This window comes from Bos mutus, chromosome 15 (genome assembly GCF_027580195.1).
Source record: "Bos mutus isolate GX-2022 chromosome 15, NWIPB_WYAK_1.1, whole genome shotgun sequence".
Lineage (NCBI taxonomy): Eukaryota > Metazoa > Chordata > Mammalia > Artiodactyla > Bovidae > Bos > Bos mutus.
In genome coordinates this window covers 51,170,725-51,190,551 of record NC_091631.1, presented here as the reverse complement: position 1 = coordinate 51,190,551, position 19,827 = coordinate 51,170,725, and the positions used below count along the sequence as shown (strand labels likewise).

The 19,827-nt window shown below is 47.2% G+C and overlaps 1 protein-coding gene across 1 annotated transcript in view; it reads right to left on the bottom strand.

The window, feature by feature from the left end:
- Positions 1–12,483: 12,483 nt before the first annotated feature.
- SMIM35 (small integral membrane protein 35) overlaps positions 12,484–19,827 on the bottom strand; it is a 49,536-nt gene continuing 42,192 nt past the window's right edge. The window contains exons 2-4 of the mRNA XM_070384149.1: positions 14,616–14,732; positions 13,322–13,355; positions 12,484–12,618 (exon numbers count right to left, since the gene is read on the bottom strand). Coding sequence (XP_070240250.1) covers positions 12,519–12,618; positions 13,322–13,355; positions 14,616–14,732 — 251 coding nt within the window. The 3' untranslated portion in view covers positions 12,484–12,518. The remainder of the gene's footprint in view (positions 12,619–13,321; positions 13,356–14,615; positions 14,733–19,827) is intronic.

The following is a 19,827-nucleotide window of genomic DNA, read 5'->3' as shown; positions in this document are numbered from 1 at the left end:
CTCGTGGGCTTGGGGGTTTCTTTTAAAGCAAATCCACAATTTAAAAATTTGTATTAATCACTTATGATCATTTTTATTACTGATCCACCACACCTTTCCTCACTATCAGCTTGATCTTAACTTTGTTATCACGCCCATAAACATTCAGAAAGGGTGCTGGTAAACACTGACAGGGTCCAGTAAGCACTGACAAAAGAAGGGTTGAGTGCAGTGAAATTCGTGTTTCAGAAAGATAACCCTGGTCAGCCCCCCAGGCGTGAGTCAGAAGGGACCAGGAAGAAAGCTGAGAGAACTGGTCGGAGGCATTCTTTATCAGCATTTCATTTCTTGAAGGAGTATATTAGTAACCTCTTGCTACGCGCCCAACGTGGTACTCAGCCCTGGGTCAAGAATGGTGAACGAAAGACGCACAGCTTCATGGAGGGCCCCTTCTGGTTATGAAGGTAAGCACCAAGCTGCTCAACAACAAGTATATATGACTATAATCACTGAGAAGTGTCATGAAAGACACTGCTATCCACACAACAGACGAAGGCAAGAGGCAGAGAAATGGAACGGGAGATGTATTGGCTCAAGCTGCTATAACAAAATACTGTAGGCTGCGTGGCTTCAACAGCACAAAATTATTTTTCATTGTGCTGGAGGCTGGGACATCCAAGACCAAACTGTTGGCAGATTCATTTCTTAGTGAGGGCTCTCTTCCTGACTTGCAGATGAGGCTAAAGATTCACGATGGGTGCTTCTCCTTCTCCTTACTGAGCGGGGTGGGATGGAGGAGGGGTGGCAGAGAGCTCTGGTTTCTCTTCCTCTTCTTATAAGGACCCTTTTTTCCATTGCGAGGGCTCCATTCTCACAACCTCATCTAACCCTAAGCACATGCCAAAGGCTCCGCCTCCTAATACCAGCACTTCAGGGGTTAGGGCGTCAACAGATGAACGGTGGGACCACAAACATCCATTCCACACCAGAGGCTTAAATGATAATCCAATCAAATGAGCAGGGACAGTGGGAATGGAAAGGAAGTGACAGATTCCAAAGACATTTTCGAAGGGAGAATTGGCAAGACTTGATGATTGGCTGGAGTGAGAGAAACAGGAACCAGAGGTATTGATACTAATCATACTTCAGTGTGGGCTTCCCTGGTGGCTCAGACGGTAAAAAATCTGCCTGCAATGTGGGAGACCTGGGTTTGATCCCTGGGTTGGGAAGATCCCCTGGAGGAGGGCATGGCAACCCACTCCAGTATTCTTGCCTGGAGAATCCCACGGACAGAGGAACCTGGAGGGCTACAGTCCTTGAGGTCACAAAGAGTCAGACAGGACTGAGCAACTAAGCACACACATACTTGAATGTGGATGATAAGAAAAGTGAAATATGGCCATGGAAGGGAGATATATGGGCAGGGGATAGAGGGGAGATGGTAAGTTCTGGAGTCAATATGACAAGTCAGCCAAGGGAAAGTTCCTCCAGCAGTTGGCAAGGCAGACCTGGCGCTGGATGAGGGCTTGGAGCTGAGGCTCGGAGTTTTCAGATGTGAAAACTTTAGTACTGTGATACACTTAGTTTGAGTCCACATCCAAAGGTGTGGAGATGCCCATCAAGCCCCGCTGCAGTTAGAATACTCATCTGATGGTCACTCGCCTTGAGGAAAACTGGGCTGCCATTCCTCTGCTCTTAGTGACACCTGTGCTGGGCACCTGTCTTGCAGATCCCAGTGTCATTGGTACCATGTTGTTCCTTGGACAGTGACAGCCCATCCATCACAGGGGTGAAGTCAAGGGTTTTTCATAAGTCAGCTGCTCTGTAGGGCTGGTTAGTTCTGGGGTAGGAGGGGTGCCTGGCAAAGACTGGTCCATGACTGCCAGAGGACAGTCTGGGTGCCACACGGTATACCTCTCCGTACATGGAAGGAGGGGCTGGTGGAGGGTAAGGCCTCATGACAGCCCTGGAGAGAACAGAAACATTCTTTAGGATCCTGCTATCTAGTCACCCCAACGCTAGCACTATTCTTGTCCTCCCCTTCCCACCCTCTACCTATCCCCCAGAACAGTTTCTCAAAGTATAACCTACATTTAAACCATCTGGGGCTACTTGTCTTCCTAAGCTTCTCTCCAAGGCTCAGAATTTCTAAGGCTAGTGCCCAGGGACCTGCTTAGTCAGTAAGTTACAAATAATCAAGTTTCAGGCGATTCACGTACACATCAAAGTCTGAGAGTCACTCCTTTGGAGGACAACTTGATGACTTGCTGCTTGTTCTGTTAAACTCAACCCTTCTCTCCTCACTACTCCTAGAGGATATCTCCCAGTCCATACATTTAAATGCTATCTGGATGCTGATGACTTCCAAAAGTCTGAGCAGGACTTCTGAATTCTAATGCCCCCTGAGCAGCTCCATTTAGATGTCTAGCACGCATCTCAAAAATACGCCTAAAACAGAACTCTTGACTCCCTCACACACTCATTCCTCCCCAAGTCTTCCCCTCCAAATGGCACCGTCATTTACCTAGTTGTTCATAACAAAAAATCAGGAGTCATTCTTCCACAACCCACATCTGATCCACCAGGTAGGTCCTAATCAGCTCTACCTTCCAAATAGGTGAATCCAATCACTTATCACCACCCCCACAGTATTATCCTGGTCAAATCCATTGTCTTGTCTTGTCTCACCTGGACCACTGTTCATCCCCTTCCTGCCCCTCCGCTTCCACTCCTGCTCCCTTAATCTAATCCAGTGTGATTTGTACAGTATACTTAATCTAGTACAGTAACCTACATGATCTTCATAACATATGACTCAGGTCATGTTATTCCTCTGCTGGAAGCCCTCTCCTTTGATCTTGGTAAAGTCCAGATGAGCTGGTATCTGCCCACTCTCCTGACATACCTCCTGCAATCTCCCCCTGCCCACTCTGCTTCAGTCTAATGTCTATCTCAGGTCATTAGCCCTTGTTCCTCCCAGGTCTTCTCCTGAATGCCCTCCTCATTTGATTCAAGTGTCTCCTCAAATGGAGCCTCCTTGGAGAAGTCTTCACTGACCACCCTATCCAAGTATCCTCCCCAACTCTGTTCTATCCCTCCATCTCCAGCTTTTTGCCTTCAGAGCACTTATCATTATCTAAAATGATATGATCTATTTATATGTTTATTTGCTCATAGCCTGTCACTCCCAAGAAAATATAAGATATGTGAAAGCAGGGACTTTATCTCTTTCATTTACTCCTACATTCCCAAACCTAGAATGTAGACGCTCAGTTTGTATTTGGGGATGGAATGAATGAGCGAGCAAGTACATAAATGAATACAGACAGGTTTGCAATATAAGGAAGTCATTGCTGGCAGCCTAAACTTCTCCATTCAGAAGCAGAGCCTGATTCAAGGACTTGTGGGAAGGTAGTTTATTTAGAAGTTAAGCACAGGGAACAAGAGCAAGGGACCAGGAGAAGGAAAAGCCAAAACAAGAATAGTTTATCAAACTGGTCATGCTGGGAGCAATTGATCCCACCGGAATGTTAATTGGAGCATACAGAGAGTCCTCCTCCAAACATCCCCTGAGAACAGAAGTCCTGATCCATCAGTTCCTGAATTCCCCTGCTTGAGGTTCCTGCAGAGATGTTGACTCCTCTGCATTCTCAGGGTCCTGTGCAAGGTGCTGTGTGGGCTTTGCCGGAACAGGAGGAGCCAGGGCAGGAAGCAAGTGATGTGCAGTGGGCACTGGAGAAGAGACTTATCAGCACAAAGTCAGTTGGAGCCCACTCAGAACTGGCCAGAACTAGGTGTGGAGCCAAGAAGATGTACGGGGTCATAAGAGGCATCAGCTGAACCTGCTGTGATGGAGACATGCATGGGGGTCACGGCAGGAGCATTTGGTCCAGCTAGAATGTTCAATGCACATTTGTTGGACTGAATTGAAAGGAGTAAAATACACAGTTTATTAGATGATGCTAAGTGAGGTTGGGAGACTCTCCCAAAACTTGAAATATTGTAAGATCTGAGCCCACAATTCAAACAGGGGACAAAGAGACCACACGTGTAGCAGAACAAGTGCTGCAGCATGCTGTAACAGAGTGAAGAAAGCAAGACACTCACATGGCACAAGTGTCCATCTGTCCACTCAGGCTGCATGGACAGGCTTCCAAGGCAAGGTGGTTGGTCTAGAGATGCCCCAAGGGTAAAAGGGAAGAGGTGACAAACCCAGGGAGTGTAAAGAGTGCTTAGGAATGGAACAGATCTCAGGAGACCTGAGTTCTACCCTCACCTGAAACTGAAAGTTAAGTCGTTCAGTCACGTTTGACTCTTTGCGACCCCATGGACTGTAGCCTTCCAGGCTTCTCTATCCATGGGATTTTCCAGGCAAGAATACTGGAGCGGGTTGCTGTTTCCTTCTCCAGGGGATCTTCCTGACCCAGGAATCAAACCTGGGTCTCCCGCACTGCAAGCAGACACTTTACCATCTGAGCCACCAGGGAAGCCCTAGCTTAATCTTATCTTGTCAACTCTGGGCCCCAGTCTTCTCATCTGCCAAATGGAGAGAATATTCTCAATGACTCTGCTCCTGAATTCGCTGGGCAACTGCTGTCATTGTGCCTACAACATGCAGTACTCATTTCAACCTGAGCTCTTGGAGACAGAGACTCCTCTTGGTTTATCTCTGTATCCTTCATGCTAAACCAGTGGCTAATATATAGCCTAGGTGCTCAACACATTTTTGATGAATAAGTGAATGCCTGAACAAACGGATTTCTTCACAGAGAAATGCATGTGAAATATGTCGAAGAAATAATATCCAACATGAGATAGCAATGATGGTAACAGTAGCCTGGGGCTGAATGGATACTTGGCAGACATTAGCACCAAAAGAAAGCAGGTAGTACATAAATTTGATTTTGTTTTCAGGCTTATCATCTTGATTTAGTCACATTATACCATGATTATTCCCTTCCCTGCTATTTTCACCCTATAGCTCTTAGGTACTGAAGGTACTCAGGGCTACAGACTAAACAGGAAGCCTAGAGCAAGGGGATGTGGTCAGGAAGCAAGGTAGGGGACCATGAAAACATTGAGCAGGCAGCCATTCACCCCTTCAGCAAACATTCATTGAACACTAGTCATGGGCAGGCCCTCTGGGAATACAGCAGGCAACAAGACATCCCTGTCTTCCTTGGCTCACCTCTGCAGCACACACACACACACACAAAGCACACATATGCAACACATTCAGGTGTCTCTGCCTACCTCGTCTCCTGCCCCCCTCCCCCAGCCCCATGGAACTGAAGTCACCCACACTCTGAAACAGCCTTGCAGCTGGAGGGGACCTCAGAATCCTCAAGTCCAGCGGCAACCTTATTACAAACAAGGCACCTGGGGCCCACCAGCTACTGGGGCTAGACCTGAAGATGAGGCTTCTTACATTTTCCACCCCTCTCCCTCCCCATGGCCCCCTGCCTGTGTATGAGAAACCTCCTCCTAGGCATTGGAGAAGGGGAGATAGCCCCCAAGGCTCTGCAGGGACAACCCAGAAGACAGGGAGTCTGGCAGGGCCTCCAGCACCACCCCACCTGTTGTTTTGTTGACCTGCTGCTGCTCTGGGCAGGCAGAACATTTTCACTTCTGGTCCCCAAGTGTGAGAATTCACCAGGCCACTGGCTTCCTGTTTTGTACTAGAACTGCTTAAATATCACTGCTTCTAGATGGTTTTTTGATCACTAAGCACTTTTAAAAATACTGTAAGGAAAGACCCATCTGCTCCCACTTTGAGGTTCTCAGAACCCTGGGCCAGAGAGAGGAGCAGGAAGACACTGGCATGGGGCAAGGTCCTTAAAACTGGAAAGGGAGCTACAGAAGTTCAGAGCCCCCTCCTCACCTGCCCAGCTTCTTCATGGGTTTGGCCATCCCTTAGTTTAACCCTCAAATAGAAAAACTCAAATAGAAGATCTGCACCTTCTCCAGATTTATGTCGCTGGATGATCAAAGGGTTGAGGTTGGGAAGACAGAATCAAAAGTTCCGGTTTTTCAGAGCACCCAGGATTGGTCCAGGGATGAAGCAACAACCAAGATTCCCCGAAGAGACTGAAGATTCCTACAACATAATTTCCTGAGGAGTCACTGGCTATGGTCAGAGCTGTACAAGGCACCATAAAGAACTTAGAATAGGTGTAAGTTCTGAATTTTGCCAGCAAGAAGTACCCATCAAGTAGGGGAGAGTGAGGTTACTCTCAAGAGGGAATGTATTCCCTCATAGTGCCTAGCACAGTTCTTGACCTGTTAAAGAAACTGTAAGAATGAATGAATACAAGGGAATGATCAATAATTAGGTTACAGGAGAGTATCTGGAATTAAGGACTAAAAGACAAGGAGGTCCATAGGTCTTGAAGGAGTTCCTCTGGAGAAGTGAAAATTGAGCTGACATAAAGAATGGGCAGAATTGGGCTTCCCTGGTGGCTCAGTGGTAAAGACACTGCCTGCCAATGCAGGAGATGTGGGTTCCATTCCTGGTCTGGGAAGATCCCACATGGCACGGAGCAGCTAAGTCCATGAGCCACAACTATTAAGCCTGTGCTCTAGAATTCATGAGCCACAATAACTGTAGCCCATGCTCCCCCAGAGCCTGTCCTCCACAATGAGAGAAGCCACCACTGAGAAGCCCATGCACCACAACTACAGATTAGCCTCCTCTCCCCAAAACTAGAGAAAAGCCCACACAGCAACAAAGACCCAAGAATTAATAAATTATATATTTTTAAAATCTTGCTTTAAAATTTAAAAAAATAAGCAGAATTTGATGATTTGGAGGTGAAAGGGAGTATAAAAAGTAAAAGAAAGATTGAAGAATGGGTCGATGAGAAACTCACAGCTGAGGACAGGGCCTGGAGAGCCCTGGCTTCTGAGAAGTCCTTCTCAGCACACCAGGGGGCTGGAAAAGAGATGAGAGACCAGAGGGAGGGGCCTGCTTCCTTGGGGGCCAGGGATCTCGGAGAGCTGCTAGTTTGGGCAGAGGCTAAAAGTGAGGAAGAGTTACAAAGAAAATACAGTCTTACCTGGCCTTAAGCAAATCTTTTCTCCAGACCCTGAGCCTCTGTTCCCTAGCCTGGGAGACGGGGAGGATGAAATGAGACAGTGCATTTGAAGTCCCTGTCTTGCACTAATCCGAGGTGTGTGTTAGTGTTTCACCTTCCTGCTCAAGAAGGGATAGGTTGGAAATGGTCCAGTCTTCAGTACTCATCGGTCTTAGCCAGGGTCAAAAAAAAGACAAAGTCATATTTAGGATCCTAAACTATCAGGGTCAAAGGGAACTGCAGCCATCACCTTTCAGCTGCCACCTCCTGTGTTAGAGAGTTATCACTACACTTTATACGTGCCTCTTTTGTGTATGAAATGCACTGAACTGTGGTGGTTTAGTTGCTAAGTCATATTCAACTCTTTATGACCCCATGGACTGTAGCTCGCCAGGTTCCTCTGTCCATGGGATTCTCCAGGCAAGAATACTGGAGTGGGTAGCCATTTCCTTCTCCAGGGATCTTCCCGACTCACGTCTCCTGCATTGCAGGTGGGTTCTTCTACTATTGAGCCACCAGAGAAGCAGGAATATAATTTTCCGTGACTCTGCACATGCTATATAAGGAAACACTCATTTAGCTGGAAGCACAGTTTACGACAATGTGGATGATTTTCCATCTTTTTCCTTTTTCAAAGTTCACAACGGATCCCGATGCCTGAACACCTGAAGAAGCTCTTGTTGGTGAGAAGCTGGGTGTGAAACGAGCCTGCAGGGCATTTTTGGTCAGTGGCCATGAAATATAGTACTGCCCAGGCTCCTCAGATACAGGAAGTCAGAATCCACTAAGGAGAGTGCAAAAGCTCACCTCTGGAGAATCCAGCCTGGATGGGAATGGCCACACACCAGGGCCACACACAACTGGCTCTTCTGGCAGAGTGCTCCAAAAGATAAGCAACGCTCAGCAGATCACAGAGAAGTGGGATTAAACGGGGAAAGCAGCACTGTCACTCACAGAGAAGACAACAGAGTGCCCTAGGGAGTTTTCTCTTCTCTTTTCTGCTATAGGCAGCCACTCAAATTATGGTATGCCTACTAAGTGCCAGCTCTGTGGCACTAAACACAGAGTTGTTATTCAGTCGCCTAGTCACATCTGACTCTTCATGACCCCATGGACTGCACCACTCCAGGCCTTCCTTGCTCTCACCATCTCCCAGAGTTTGCCCAAGTTCATGTTCATTGCATCAGTGATGCCATCCAGCCATCTCATCTTCTGTTGTCCCCTTCTCCTCCTGCCCTCAGTCTTTCCCAGCATCAGGGTCTTTTCCTATGAGTCACTCTTCGAATCAAGTGACCAAAGTATTGGAGCTTCAGCTTCAGCCTCAGTCCTTCCAATGAATATTCAGGGTTTCCTTTAAGATAGACTGGTATGATCTCCTTGCTGTCCAAGGAACTCTCAAGAGTTTTCTTCAGCACCACAGTTTGAAGGCATCAGTTCTTCGGCATTCTGCTTTCTTTATGGCCCAATTCTCAGAGAGCCCAGAGATTTGGAAAAGAAAAAAAAAAGATAGGACTCTTTTTCTGCTTCAAGTAACAGAGAGGGGTCTTGAGGAAGTAGTCCCTTAAGTGTCAGATGCTGCAATTTAATCCCAGGATGGTGAAGTGACTGCCCGTGACCACAGAGCATGGCAGGACAGGTTCTACCCCAGACCCTGTTCTACAGTGCTCCTCCCTCCAAGCCCAGAGGTCGGGCTGTATCCATGAGGCCTTGCCTCTGTCAGTTGCTGGCTGTGCAGCCTTAGGCAAAGAATACCAACTCTCTGAGCATCAATCTCTCTATATGTAAAATGAGACTGATAGTCATCTCCACATCACAAGGTTGCCACCAGGCTCAAGACACAGTGGTGTGTGTGGAAGTGCACTGCACTCTGCAGACTCTGCACTGTATAAGCAGTTTCTTCTCTTCCTCATGTCACCTGGGCATCTTTCTCTAGCACCAGGCAGGCTTCTGTGGCCACAGTGGGTGTTTCCTTCCACTCAGCTGGCATTTATTAAGCACCTCCTATTGACTCCACTTTTAATGGTTACTAAAAACCTGTGGGACTTAACCCTGCCTGCTTGGGTGGCATCAAGTCTAGAGTCCAAGGGAAGCCACAGGAAAGATGAGACTTGAGCCAACCATGGAGATTAGATGTGGCCGGGGGTGGGGGTTGGGGGGAGAAGGCATTCTAGGCAGGAGAACAGCCTTGGCAAAGACTCCAAAGAGGAACAGGGTGTCAGTCAGTGGCCTGGGAACAGCCAGTCCACAGAACTGCGGGCTGTCCATGACTGCCTCCTGGCTCCTGGGGCCAGGGAGGTGAAGAAAAGTTACGAGGAAGGGGAGGGCCTGGGTGGCGGGGGCGGTGCTGGCATCGCCATGGGTCAAGGTGCCCAGCAAATAACCAGACTTGGAGCCAGATTTCTAGACATCTGCTCCCTCGCCATTTCTGAATGAGCTGGAATCTGCCCCCAACAGAAAGATGTAGAGTCCAGGGTAAAGAAAGCTGCATTAGCCAGTCAGACACCGGAAGTGAGGAAAACGAGGGGGAGGCAGAGAGGACAGGGAACACGTCAGAGGACCCAAAAAGAGGAAGTGGCGGGGTCTCAGTTCCGCTCCCCAGGATAGGAAATACCCTCCATTCTCCCAGCCTAGGGCAGCTGTCCCTGTCTCCCTACCTGCAGCCATCAAACCTGGGGCCAAGACCACCTGGGCCCAGGACCCTAGCCTTTGAGGTTTCCCCAGGTCACTTTCAGGGGTTAGGGAGGCCCTGCCAGGGCTGCAGACCCAGGATCCACACTGAGCAGGGCGCAGCTGAGCGTTTACTGATACTGGACACCCCCTTGGGTTAAGCAATGGTGCTCAGCCCTCAGAACTGAAATGCAAGGAGGAAGGGCACCAGGTCAGCCCTTAGCCCCTCCCCACACCTCTCCCAATGGGCCTTCAAGGAAGGGAGGGGTCCAGAGTCTAGGGGGCCCCTCCCCACCTCCACCTACCCAGGAATAGAGGAGTTGGGGCCCAGCCAAAGACCTCCAAAGGCAGAGACTTGGCTTATTAAGTTGTAACCTGGCTCTGTCGGGAGAATGGCCCCCAGGCCCTGGCGAGTCAATCTGTTAAAATCCAAAACAAGAAAGAAACCAGGCTTCAGAAAAGAGAGGACAGGAGGACAAATGTGACTTTTCTCTTCACCTATTATGGTCTTGGGCCTCTGTATATTATTGGCCTTGTTCTGGGACATCATCAGGGAGACCAGTGGCTGGTAGCTCTAACTGCTGTTTTCACCAATGGCAGGACCTCCATTAGACCCTGCTCCATCCACAGCTGCCTCAGGAATTCAGTCCCTCTGGACTGAACAATGCTGCATAAAGTACCTACTAAAGTGACATCCCGGGGCTTCCCAGGAGGCGCTAGTGGTAAAGAACCCGTCTGCCAATGCAGAAGACACAGGTTCAATCCCTGGCTTGGGAAGACCCCCCGGAGAAGGAAACAGCAACCCACTCCAGTATTCTTGCCTGGAGAATCCCGTGAACAGGAGCCTGGCAGGCTACAGTCCATGGATCGCACAGAGTCAGACACAACTGAAGCAGCTTAGCATGCAAGCTGACATCCCAGTTTGGGCCCCACCTCAGGTCCAGTAAGGTATAGACTGGAGGAAGGAGTCATGACTCATGAACTAACTGTTCTGTCCACTAAGCTATACTTGGTTGTTGATTTCCCATGTGCATTATCTGGTTTATTTCAGGCTAATCTAGGTTCCTCTTCCCCCATTCTCACCATTTCTGGTCCACTTTCCACATTACAAGGCAGGCCTTGCACAGGAAACGGAGTACATGGGAGAGACAGCTATCTACACCAGGCCCTCCCCATCACAGGAACCTAAAAATAAGAATTTGTCTCTAGACTGTTCTCAGTACTGCCCTCAAAATTGTCTGGGAGGCACAGACGCTGGTCAGTAGCAAGGGAAACAGACACAGGTGGTGGACAGATGTGTGGGAGGGCATGAGGGGTTGGGTAGTGAGGTGGGGGGACTTGCGGAAAGTGCCAGAACCCAGGGCAGAGGGGGGCAGGGCAGAGTCAAGGCCTAAGCTCAGTATACAGCTCTCAGGAGAAGTTGGCTTCTGGTAGGAAGGTTTAAAAGCATCTGGAATGACCCTTCCTCCCACATGACTTTGCCTGTGGAGGCTATGACAGGTTTTCTGGCCCTGGTGTCAGTCCCCCAGGGGAAGTGGCTGGGGATGCCCAATGGAGAGCTCCCCTCCGGAATCTCCAAGCCCCACCCACGCCGCCCAGCTGGGAGGGCTCTGCTCTCCAGGGCACCTGGAACCTGTGGCCACAGGCTCAGGAGCCCCCCAGGAACCAGCCCCTCCTCCTCAGGAAATGGCCTTCTCTTGGTTTCTGTGAGAAAGCCGCTGTGACATCACAGAGTTTGTTCCCAGAGGTCTGACTCTCCCGGGGACTCTCATGCTGCAGGCTGGGGTGTCCCAAGAGAAGACTCCTCAATGTTCACAAGAGGGGCCAGGCCAGGCCTTGAAGACCCAGGGGTTGAAGGCAGGGGAAGCCCAAGAGGGGTGGATTCTGAGCCAGGAGCCTCCTCCTGCAGAAAAAGATAAGGGGACATGACAAAGAAATGAGTCTTGGAAAGGATTCCTCTAAACCAGGGCTCCTCAACTTCCGGGATCTAAAGCCGGATGATCTGAGGTGGAACTGATGTACTAATCATAGAGATAAATTGCACAATAAATGAAAATGCTTGAATCATCTCGAAACCACCCCCCATGCCCATCTGTGGAAAAATTGTCTTCCACAAAACTGGTTCCTGATGTCAAAAAGATTGGGGACTGCTGCTCTGAACCATCACATATGGGCAGAGGGAGAAACATATAGAGGAGCTGAGTGTGGGGTCCTATGTGGAGATGGGAGAGAAATCAAACTGAGGGTCCATGAGGGACTGCTGGAAGGGAAAAGTGTTTAGATGGGAGAAAGCAACTGTGATGCAAAGAGGGATGGGCTTAAAGGCAGGCAAGGAAAGGTGTGATCATGGGGTTCACCAGCCGGGAAGCAAGAACGGCTCCTGGGCTTAGAAAGTTCAACAAGTTCAGAAGTTCTACAGTGATGCTTCTTGGAGAGGGTGGCCATCTGGAGCCTTCATCTCAGAGCAAAGGGTTGAGATAGAAAGCTCCATTCTAAAAACTTCCATCTGATTAGAAAGGAAAGAAAGGCACGGATCAGGTGGACAGGAGTAAAAGGAGCGACCCAGTGGAGCAAGAGGCAGGGACAGCATGATCCCAGGTCTTTGCTCTCAAGATCATCTCCTACAGCACTCACTCCCCGGAGGATGAACCACATTATCTGTGGGTTCCAAGCCATCTTTGGTGCTAGGCTTGGGTGCCTGAACCACCTGAGGACCACACTGGGACATCAGGTTCACTCAGGAGCTCACCAATGTTCCACTCACCTCTCTGGGGCTCCAGAAAGTTGACACTCCCCTCATCAGACCAGGCTGTCTGAGAACTTCATGTAGCCTCCATCTGAACTGCTAATGTGGCCACTGATGGTGAAGGGAGGACCCATCTCCAGATCCTTCAGGTTCCTGAGAGAGACCATCCAATCAAGTTACTGGGGCTGAGAACCTGGCCTCTCTCTGGGACCAGAGCATGGGAAAAACTTCCAGCAGTGACTCACTGACTTATTTTCTGGAATGAGAGTTACCCAACCCTTGGGCCAGATGAGAAGCAGGCCTGCTGTGTGGCAGAGACCAGATGAAACGACTTATCACAGGAGGACTTTCTGAATCTTCTTGCAATAACCCAGGACACTCCTTGAATCCCCAATTGTCTTCATTTGCTCCTCTCTTTGGACAGCATGTTATGTCTGAGATTATATCTGTAACCAGGCATGTGTCCACCACGGGCAGCTTAAAGACAGATACTATGCCAAGTTATCTTTGTACCCTTAGAAACTAAGGCCACAATACTTACTGCAATAGAATCTTTACTGAATAAATGATGGGTGAGTGAATATATGAATGGATGGATGAACAGATGATGCCCACCCAGGGGTGAATGCTAAGTAGATCACTGTCATTAGGATCTTCCATGTCCTGTCTGTGTTAAAGTTTTCTTTCATGGAACTTTCTACGTGGAACCTGCTCCACCCTTTTCTCTTGCTTGCTCCTCCATGGGGAGGAGACAGGGAAGGGAAGTAATAAGTTTGAGCTCCATCTTTGATTCTTTCTCAAGCATACATAGCCTTCCCCCACCCATCCCACTCCGATCTGTCCTGAATCTACTCACCGGATTTGGTACAAGTTGAAGACAAAATTAGGCCCTAGAAAGACAATAAGAAAAGAAAGGGTTGGTACCTCCAGGGAGAGTGACCCACCACTCTTCTGGGAGCATATATTCCACCCTCATGCCTGTCTGGGAGGTGTGGATGGCTAGGCTGGGCCTCAGGATGTCATGGGAGGTTCCCAGGCTCCTTCAGTGTCTTCTTCCTGCTCCAAACTCTTGGGTACATTCCCTTCTTTCTAGACAGAAACACCAGCTCTTTGAGGATAGATCCTGCCACTGGGGATCTCTCCATTAAGGGCACTAATGACTCTGGGAAGGAGGCTGGAATCCAGACTCCACCACTTTCCAACTCTGTGACTCTAGCCTCATATCTTTGTTAAAAAAAAAAAAAAAAAACACAGAGACTAAAAATTTCATCTTCACATGGAATTTTTTTTTAAATCATATTAGGCACAAGTACGTTGGCACATAGTAGGTGCTCAACAAACATCCGTGGAAGCTGTTGAATTTAACTGCAGGTCCAGGAAATGTTCTCTGCTTCTAGTGCATGCTAAGTGACTTCGTGTCCAACTCTTTTCGACCCTATGGACTGTAGCCCACCAGGCTCCTCTGTCCACAGGATTCTCCAGGCAAAAATGCTGGAGTTGGTCACCATGCCCTCCTCCAGGGATCTTCCCAATCCAGGGATGGAACCCACGTCTCTTATGTCTCCTGCACTGGCAGGTAGGTTCTTTACCACTAGCACCACCTGGTAAGCCCCCAGGACTCTAGTACACCCTCCCAGATCTCCTGGGTTCTATGGGAAATGAAGATGTGAATCAGAGTTGGGGGCACCCCCAGCAAATTCCAGGAGATGCCCAGTGGGACTGAAGCATCAGCAAGCTCAGGAGAAGGCCCCGAGACAAACAGGCAGGAGAAGAGAGGACAAGGAGCCAGGGGTAGAAAAGACATCTGGAGCTTAGGCAGTCTAGCCCATCACCCTTGGCCTTGGGGCCCACACAGGCCTGGGAGTGGACTCCTGTGAGTTCTGAGGGAGGAGGAAGCCAACTGCTTGCTGGGTGTGGGAAAAACCCCCCATTCAATAAAGGCCCCAGAACCCTACCCCCGCCAACTCAAGGGCTCAGCCACCCCAAGGGCTCAGCCACCCCACCCAAGTCTTCGACCACTGCTGCCACCGCAGGAAATATTTTTGCATGACACCATTCTAAAGAGTTTGCTGCCCCATCTGGCCTGGCCAAATACCATGGAAGAGGAGGGGCTGGGCTGGGCTGGGGTGACAAGGTCCGCGCTCACTCACCCTCCCAGCAGTACCCCCGCTGGTACCACTTGGCCAGGCTGTAGCCCAGGATGGACACGAGCAGCAGCGACAGCCCCACGCAGAGGATCAGGCCCAAGGTGCTGATGGAGGCGTCACCTGCAGAGACACACAGCCTTCGCCCAGCTGCCCAGAGCCCTCTCGCAGCCCCGGACTCAACTGATTGCACCCTGTTCCAAGTTTCCTCTCCTCCCACCTCACTGCCATCAAAATGACTGTCCCCTAAGAATCTGGATCTTGGGAACTTCCCTGGTGGTCCCGTGGTTAGGACATTGCCTTCCAATGCAGGGGTGCGGGTTCGATCCCTGGTTAGGGAGCTAAGATTCCCATGTGCCTCATGGCCAGAAAACAAGAACATAAACAAATGAAGCGATATTCTAACAATTTCAACAAAGACTGTGCAAATGGTCTACATCCAAAAAATCTTCAAAAAAGGAAAAAAAAACCAAAACAGTGCTGCTTTGCACATTGAGGTGCTTGTATCTTTAAAAAAAAATAAAATAAAAGACTCTGGATCTGGGCTAGCTGGTTAACCTCAGCTATACTAAGATGTCAATGGCTGATATTTGATTTTTTTTTTTTAAGAGTTAGCTTGTTGTTCCAAAGTAGCAGTCCTCTGACAGTAGAAATAATTTGGAGTTGGGACACCTTCCAGAAGCTGCAGCTTTCTACTTGTTGATAAAGACGCTGCTCTTCGGGGAGGAGCCCAGGACATCTCTTCAGGAAGCAGCAAAGGCAGCCTGAATGCCCCCAAGAGCAAAGACACACAGATCCTCAGTCCTCTCCCCACAAGACCTTCATGTGTGGTAGCAGGGTGTTAACCCCCTGGGTTCTGTTAGCTGCTTATACTCATCACTTCTTCCCTTTTTGTGGTATAAGCTCTCAGCTAAATTTATATTTTATTTGTTAAGCCACACTGAGAAAAAGAGACAAAGAGAAGGAAGAAGAGAGAGAGATTGGAAACCTACTGAAGCAGAAGCAAAGTAGGAAGCCCAATTTGCAGGGAGAGGCTGACCATGGGGACAAACGGCGATGATTCAGCCCTTCCCAGGGCACGGCAGGAAGAGGAGGGACAGCCCACTCTTGCTGGGTGAGGGGCCGGGAGTGTGGAAAAATGGAATAATTTCCCATCTACAGGGCCTGGTATCCTCAGGCTCTAGAGGAGTTCCATGAGGCCAGGAAGTACAGCCTTTGGTGTACACCAGGCTTGTGTCTGAAGCCCACACCCATCATTTGTAAAATGTGGGACCTGAGTAAATCCCTCTCCCTCACTAGACTTCAATTTGCTCTTATGAAAAATTACTATAATAATAAATACACATGGAGTTGTGGTGATGATTAATGGAGATGCTGTATACAGAGCACTTGGGAGCAGACCTGACATACAGGAAGTGCTCAATTAATGTTGTGTGTGTGCTCAGCGGAGAAGGCAGTGGCACCCCACTCCAGTACTCTTGCCTGGAAAAGCCCATGGACGGAGGAGCCTGGTGGGCTGCCGTCTATGGGGTTGCACAGAGTCGGACACGATTAAAGCGACTTAGCAGCAGCAGGGTGTGCTCAGTCGTGTCTGACTCTTTGTGACCCCCTGGACTGTAGCCCACCAGACTTCTCTGTCCAAGGAATTTTCCAGGCAAGAATACTGGAGTGGGTTGCCAAATCCTTTTCCAGGGGATCTTTCTGACACAGGGATCAAACTCATGTCTCTTATGTCTTCTGCATTGGCAGGCGATTCTTTACCACTAGCGCCACCATCATTATCATTGTTGTCATTACTATCATCAAGTGATGAGACTGTTTTCTTTTTTTCTAAATTTTATTTTTATTTTTTTAATGCCAAAACATTTTGTATTGAGGTACAACCAATTAACAATGTTGTGATAGTTTCAGGTGAGCAGTGAAGGGACTCAGCCATGCATATAATGTATTCATTCTCCCCCAAACACCCTTCCCATTAAGGCTGGCACATAACATTGAGCAGAGTTCCATGTGCTATATGATAGGTTTCTGTTGGTTATCCATTTTAAATACAGCAGTGTGTACATGATCTTCCCAAAGTCCTTAACTATCCCTTCACCCTCGCCCGGCAACCATAAATTCATTTTCTAAGTCTGTGAGTCTCTTTCTGTTTTGTAAGTAAGTTCATTTATTTTTAGATTCCACATATAATATATTATATAATATAATATTATATAATATATATATATTATTATATAATTATATATATAATAAATTATATAATATATATAATTTATATAAATAATATAAATATTTATATAAATATTTATATAAATATTTATATTTATATAATTTATAAAATATAATATATATAAAATATATAATATATAAAATTTATAAAATATATATAATATATTTTATAAATTTTATAAATTTTATTAAAAATATATATCATATATAATATATTTTATAAAAATTTATAAAATATATAATATATAAAAATTTATATAAATAAATATAAATATAAATAAAAATATATAAAATTATATAATAAATATATATAATTATATATAATATATTATATATATAATATTATATAATTATATATATAATATATATAATATTTCTCCTTCTCTGACTTACTTCACTCAGTATGAAACTCTCTAGGTCCATCCATGTGGCTTCGAATAGCCTTATTTCATTCTTTTAATGGCTGAGTAATATTCCACTGTGTATATATACCACATCTTCTATAAATATTTCACAATTTCCCCCACCCAAGCCTTTCTCTCTCTCTTTCCCTCTCCCATGCTCCTGACCCTTCTTCTGTTACAGCAGCCAAGTTATCCTCTGAGAGTTTGACACCCAAATGCAGAGAGATAATGTTTCTCCTCCTATTTTTAGATTCCAAAAGCCCAGGCCCTTAGAAAAATGGATTCACAATACAGATGAGAGATGAACAGAAGCAAGATTAGCGTTCTTGTTATACTATGGAAAAATTTCCAGCTTGGGGGAGGAGAAGAGAGAAAGTGAAGTACGGTGAGAGATGGGGGGTGGGGGTGGGGAACATTGAAAAGATATCGGTGGACTCTACATAGAGAAAGTCCTTATTCCCTGATCTGAAGTGGAGCCCAGAAAGGCAACAGAATTCTTAGATAGAGTTGTGGGATCTGAGAGCTGGGCTGAGTCCCAGAAAGACAGAAAGAGCCCAGTAAGGAGAGTGCCAGCAAGCTCCTGGGCAGACGGAGCCTTGGACAGCCTTGGAGAGTTACGGTGCCTTCTTATGCTTTTGTTACTGTTGTTCAGTCGCTCACTTGTGTCCGACTCTTTGCAACCCCATGGACTGCAGCAATCAGGCTTCTCTGTCCTCCATTATCTCTCAGAGTTTTCTCAAATTCATGTCTACTGAGTCAGTGATGCTATCTAACCATCTCATCCTCTGCCACCTCCTTCTTTTGCATTCATGCATGGAAGCAATCAAATGATTTCTGGGTCCCTACAAGAGGCAGGAAAGTCAGAGAGGGGCTCTCCAGACCTGAAGGAGCTAAACACCTGGGACCTAGGAACACCTCTGCAGCACTCTGCCTAGCTGATGCTCAAAGCCCAGTCTAAGGGATTGCTGTCACAAGTGTGCCAGGTGAACAGCTGGTACAAGGGGCTATACCCCTCTCCCTCACTCCTTAAGTCTCTGAGTAAAGGAGGAAACAGATCCTCAAAGCCACTGATGGCAATCTCCTTGCCAGGCACTTGTCTAGGTGCTTGTATTACAGCAGTAAATAAAACACAAAAATCCCTGTTTTCATGAAGATTATATTCCAGTGTAGGGAGACAGACAATAAAAAAAATTAAGAAATAAATGTTATAGTATATTGGAGGACCACACATACCAGGGAGAAAGAGATAAGCAGAGGAAGAAATGGAATGCATCATGAAAATGAGAGTAGCTTTAAATAAAGGGATTGGAAAGAGCTATAAAATGTGACAATTGAGAAAACCACACTTTTGGTGAGAGAAAGAACAAGCCAGGTAGATAATCAGGTAAAAAGTTTCTAAGAGGGAGCAGCAGGTACAATTGAGGCAGGAGCACACCAAGCAGGTGCTAGACGCATCAGGGAGCCCCGAGTGATGAGTAGGGACAGGGAGTGGGGGAGAGCAGTGCGAGATGGGGTGGAAGGAGCCAGATCACTGCAGTTCTTTGAAGGCAATAGGGGAATTTGGTTTTTCCTCTGAGCAAGACAGAGAATTTTGAGCAGAGAAGTGACATGCTCCGAGGTTTTCAGAGGACCACTCCATCAGCTACCATATTAAGGGTAGATGCAGCAGGGAATAATGATGAAGGGAAACAAGTCAGAAGGCTATTGCAAAGATCCAAGCAAGAGATGATCATTGAAGAGAAGTAGCGCCAAGATACTGAGAGGCCAAAGTCAGACATAGATCATCTATGTGGTTAAGAGAGAGCACAACAGTGACCCAAGAGCTCAAGTCCAGAGGCAGGTCAACAGATAACTCAACAAGACATGGTGGTAACATTGTGGTGTTTATGGAAGCTGGGGTTATGAAGGGTTCCATCAAAGAGAAATATCAATAACCTCAGATACACAGATGATACCACACTTATGGCAGAAAGTGAAGAGCTAAAGAGCCTCTTGATGAAAGTGAAAGAGGAGAGTGAAAAAGTTGGCTTAAAACTCAACATTCAGAAAACTAAGATCATGGCATCTGGTCCCATTACTTCATGGCAAATAGATGGGGAAACAGTGGAAACAGTGTCAGACTTTATCTTTTTGGGCTCCAAAATCACTGGAGATGGTGACTGCAGCCATGAAATTAAAAGACACTTGCTCCTTGGAAGAAAAGCTATGACCAACCTAGACAGCATATTAAAAAGCAGAGACATTACTTTGCCAACAAAGTCAAAGCTATGGTTTTTCCAGTAGTCATATATGGATGTGAGAGTTGGACTACAAAGAAAGCTGAGCGCCAAAGAATTGATGCTTTTGAAGTGTGGTGTTAGAGAAGACTCTTGAGAGTCTTGAGAACTGCAAGGAGATCCAACAAGTCTATCCTAAAGGAAATCAGTCCTGAATAACCATTGGAAGGACTGATGTTATAGCTGAAACTCCAATATTTGGCCACCTGATGCGAAGAACTGGCTCATTGGAAAAAGACCCTGATGCTGGGAAAGATTGAAAGCAGGAGGAGAAGGAGACAACAGAGGATGAGATGGTTAGATGGCATC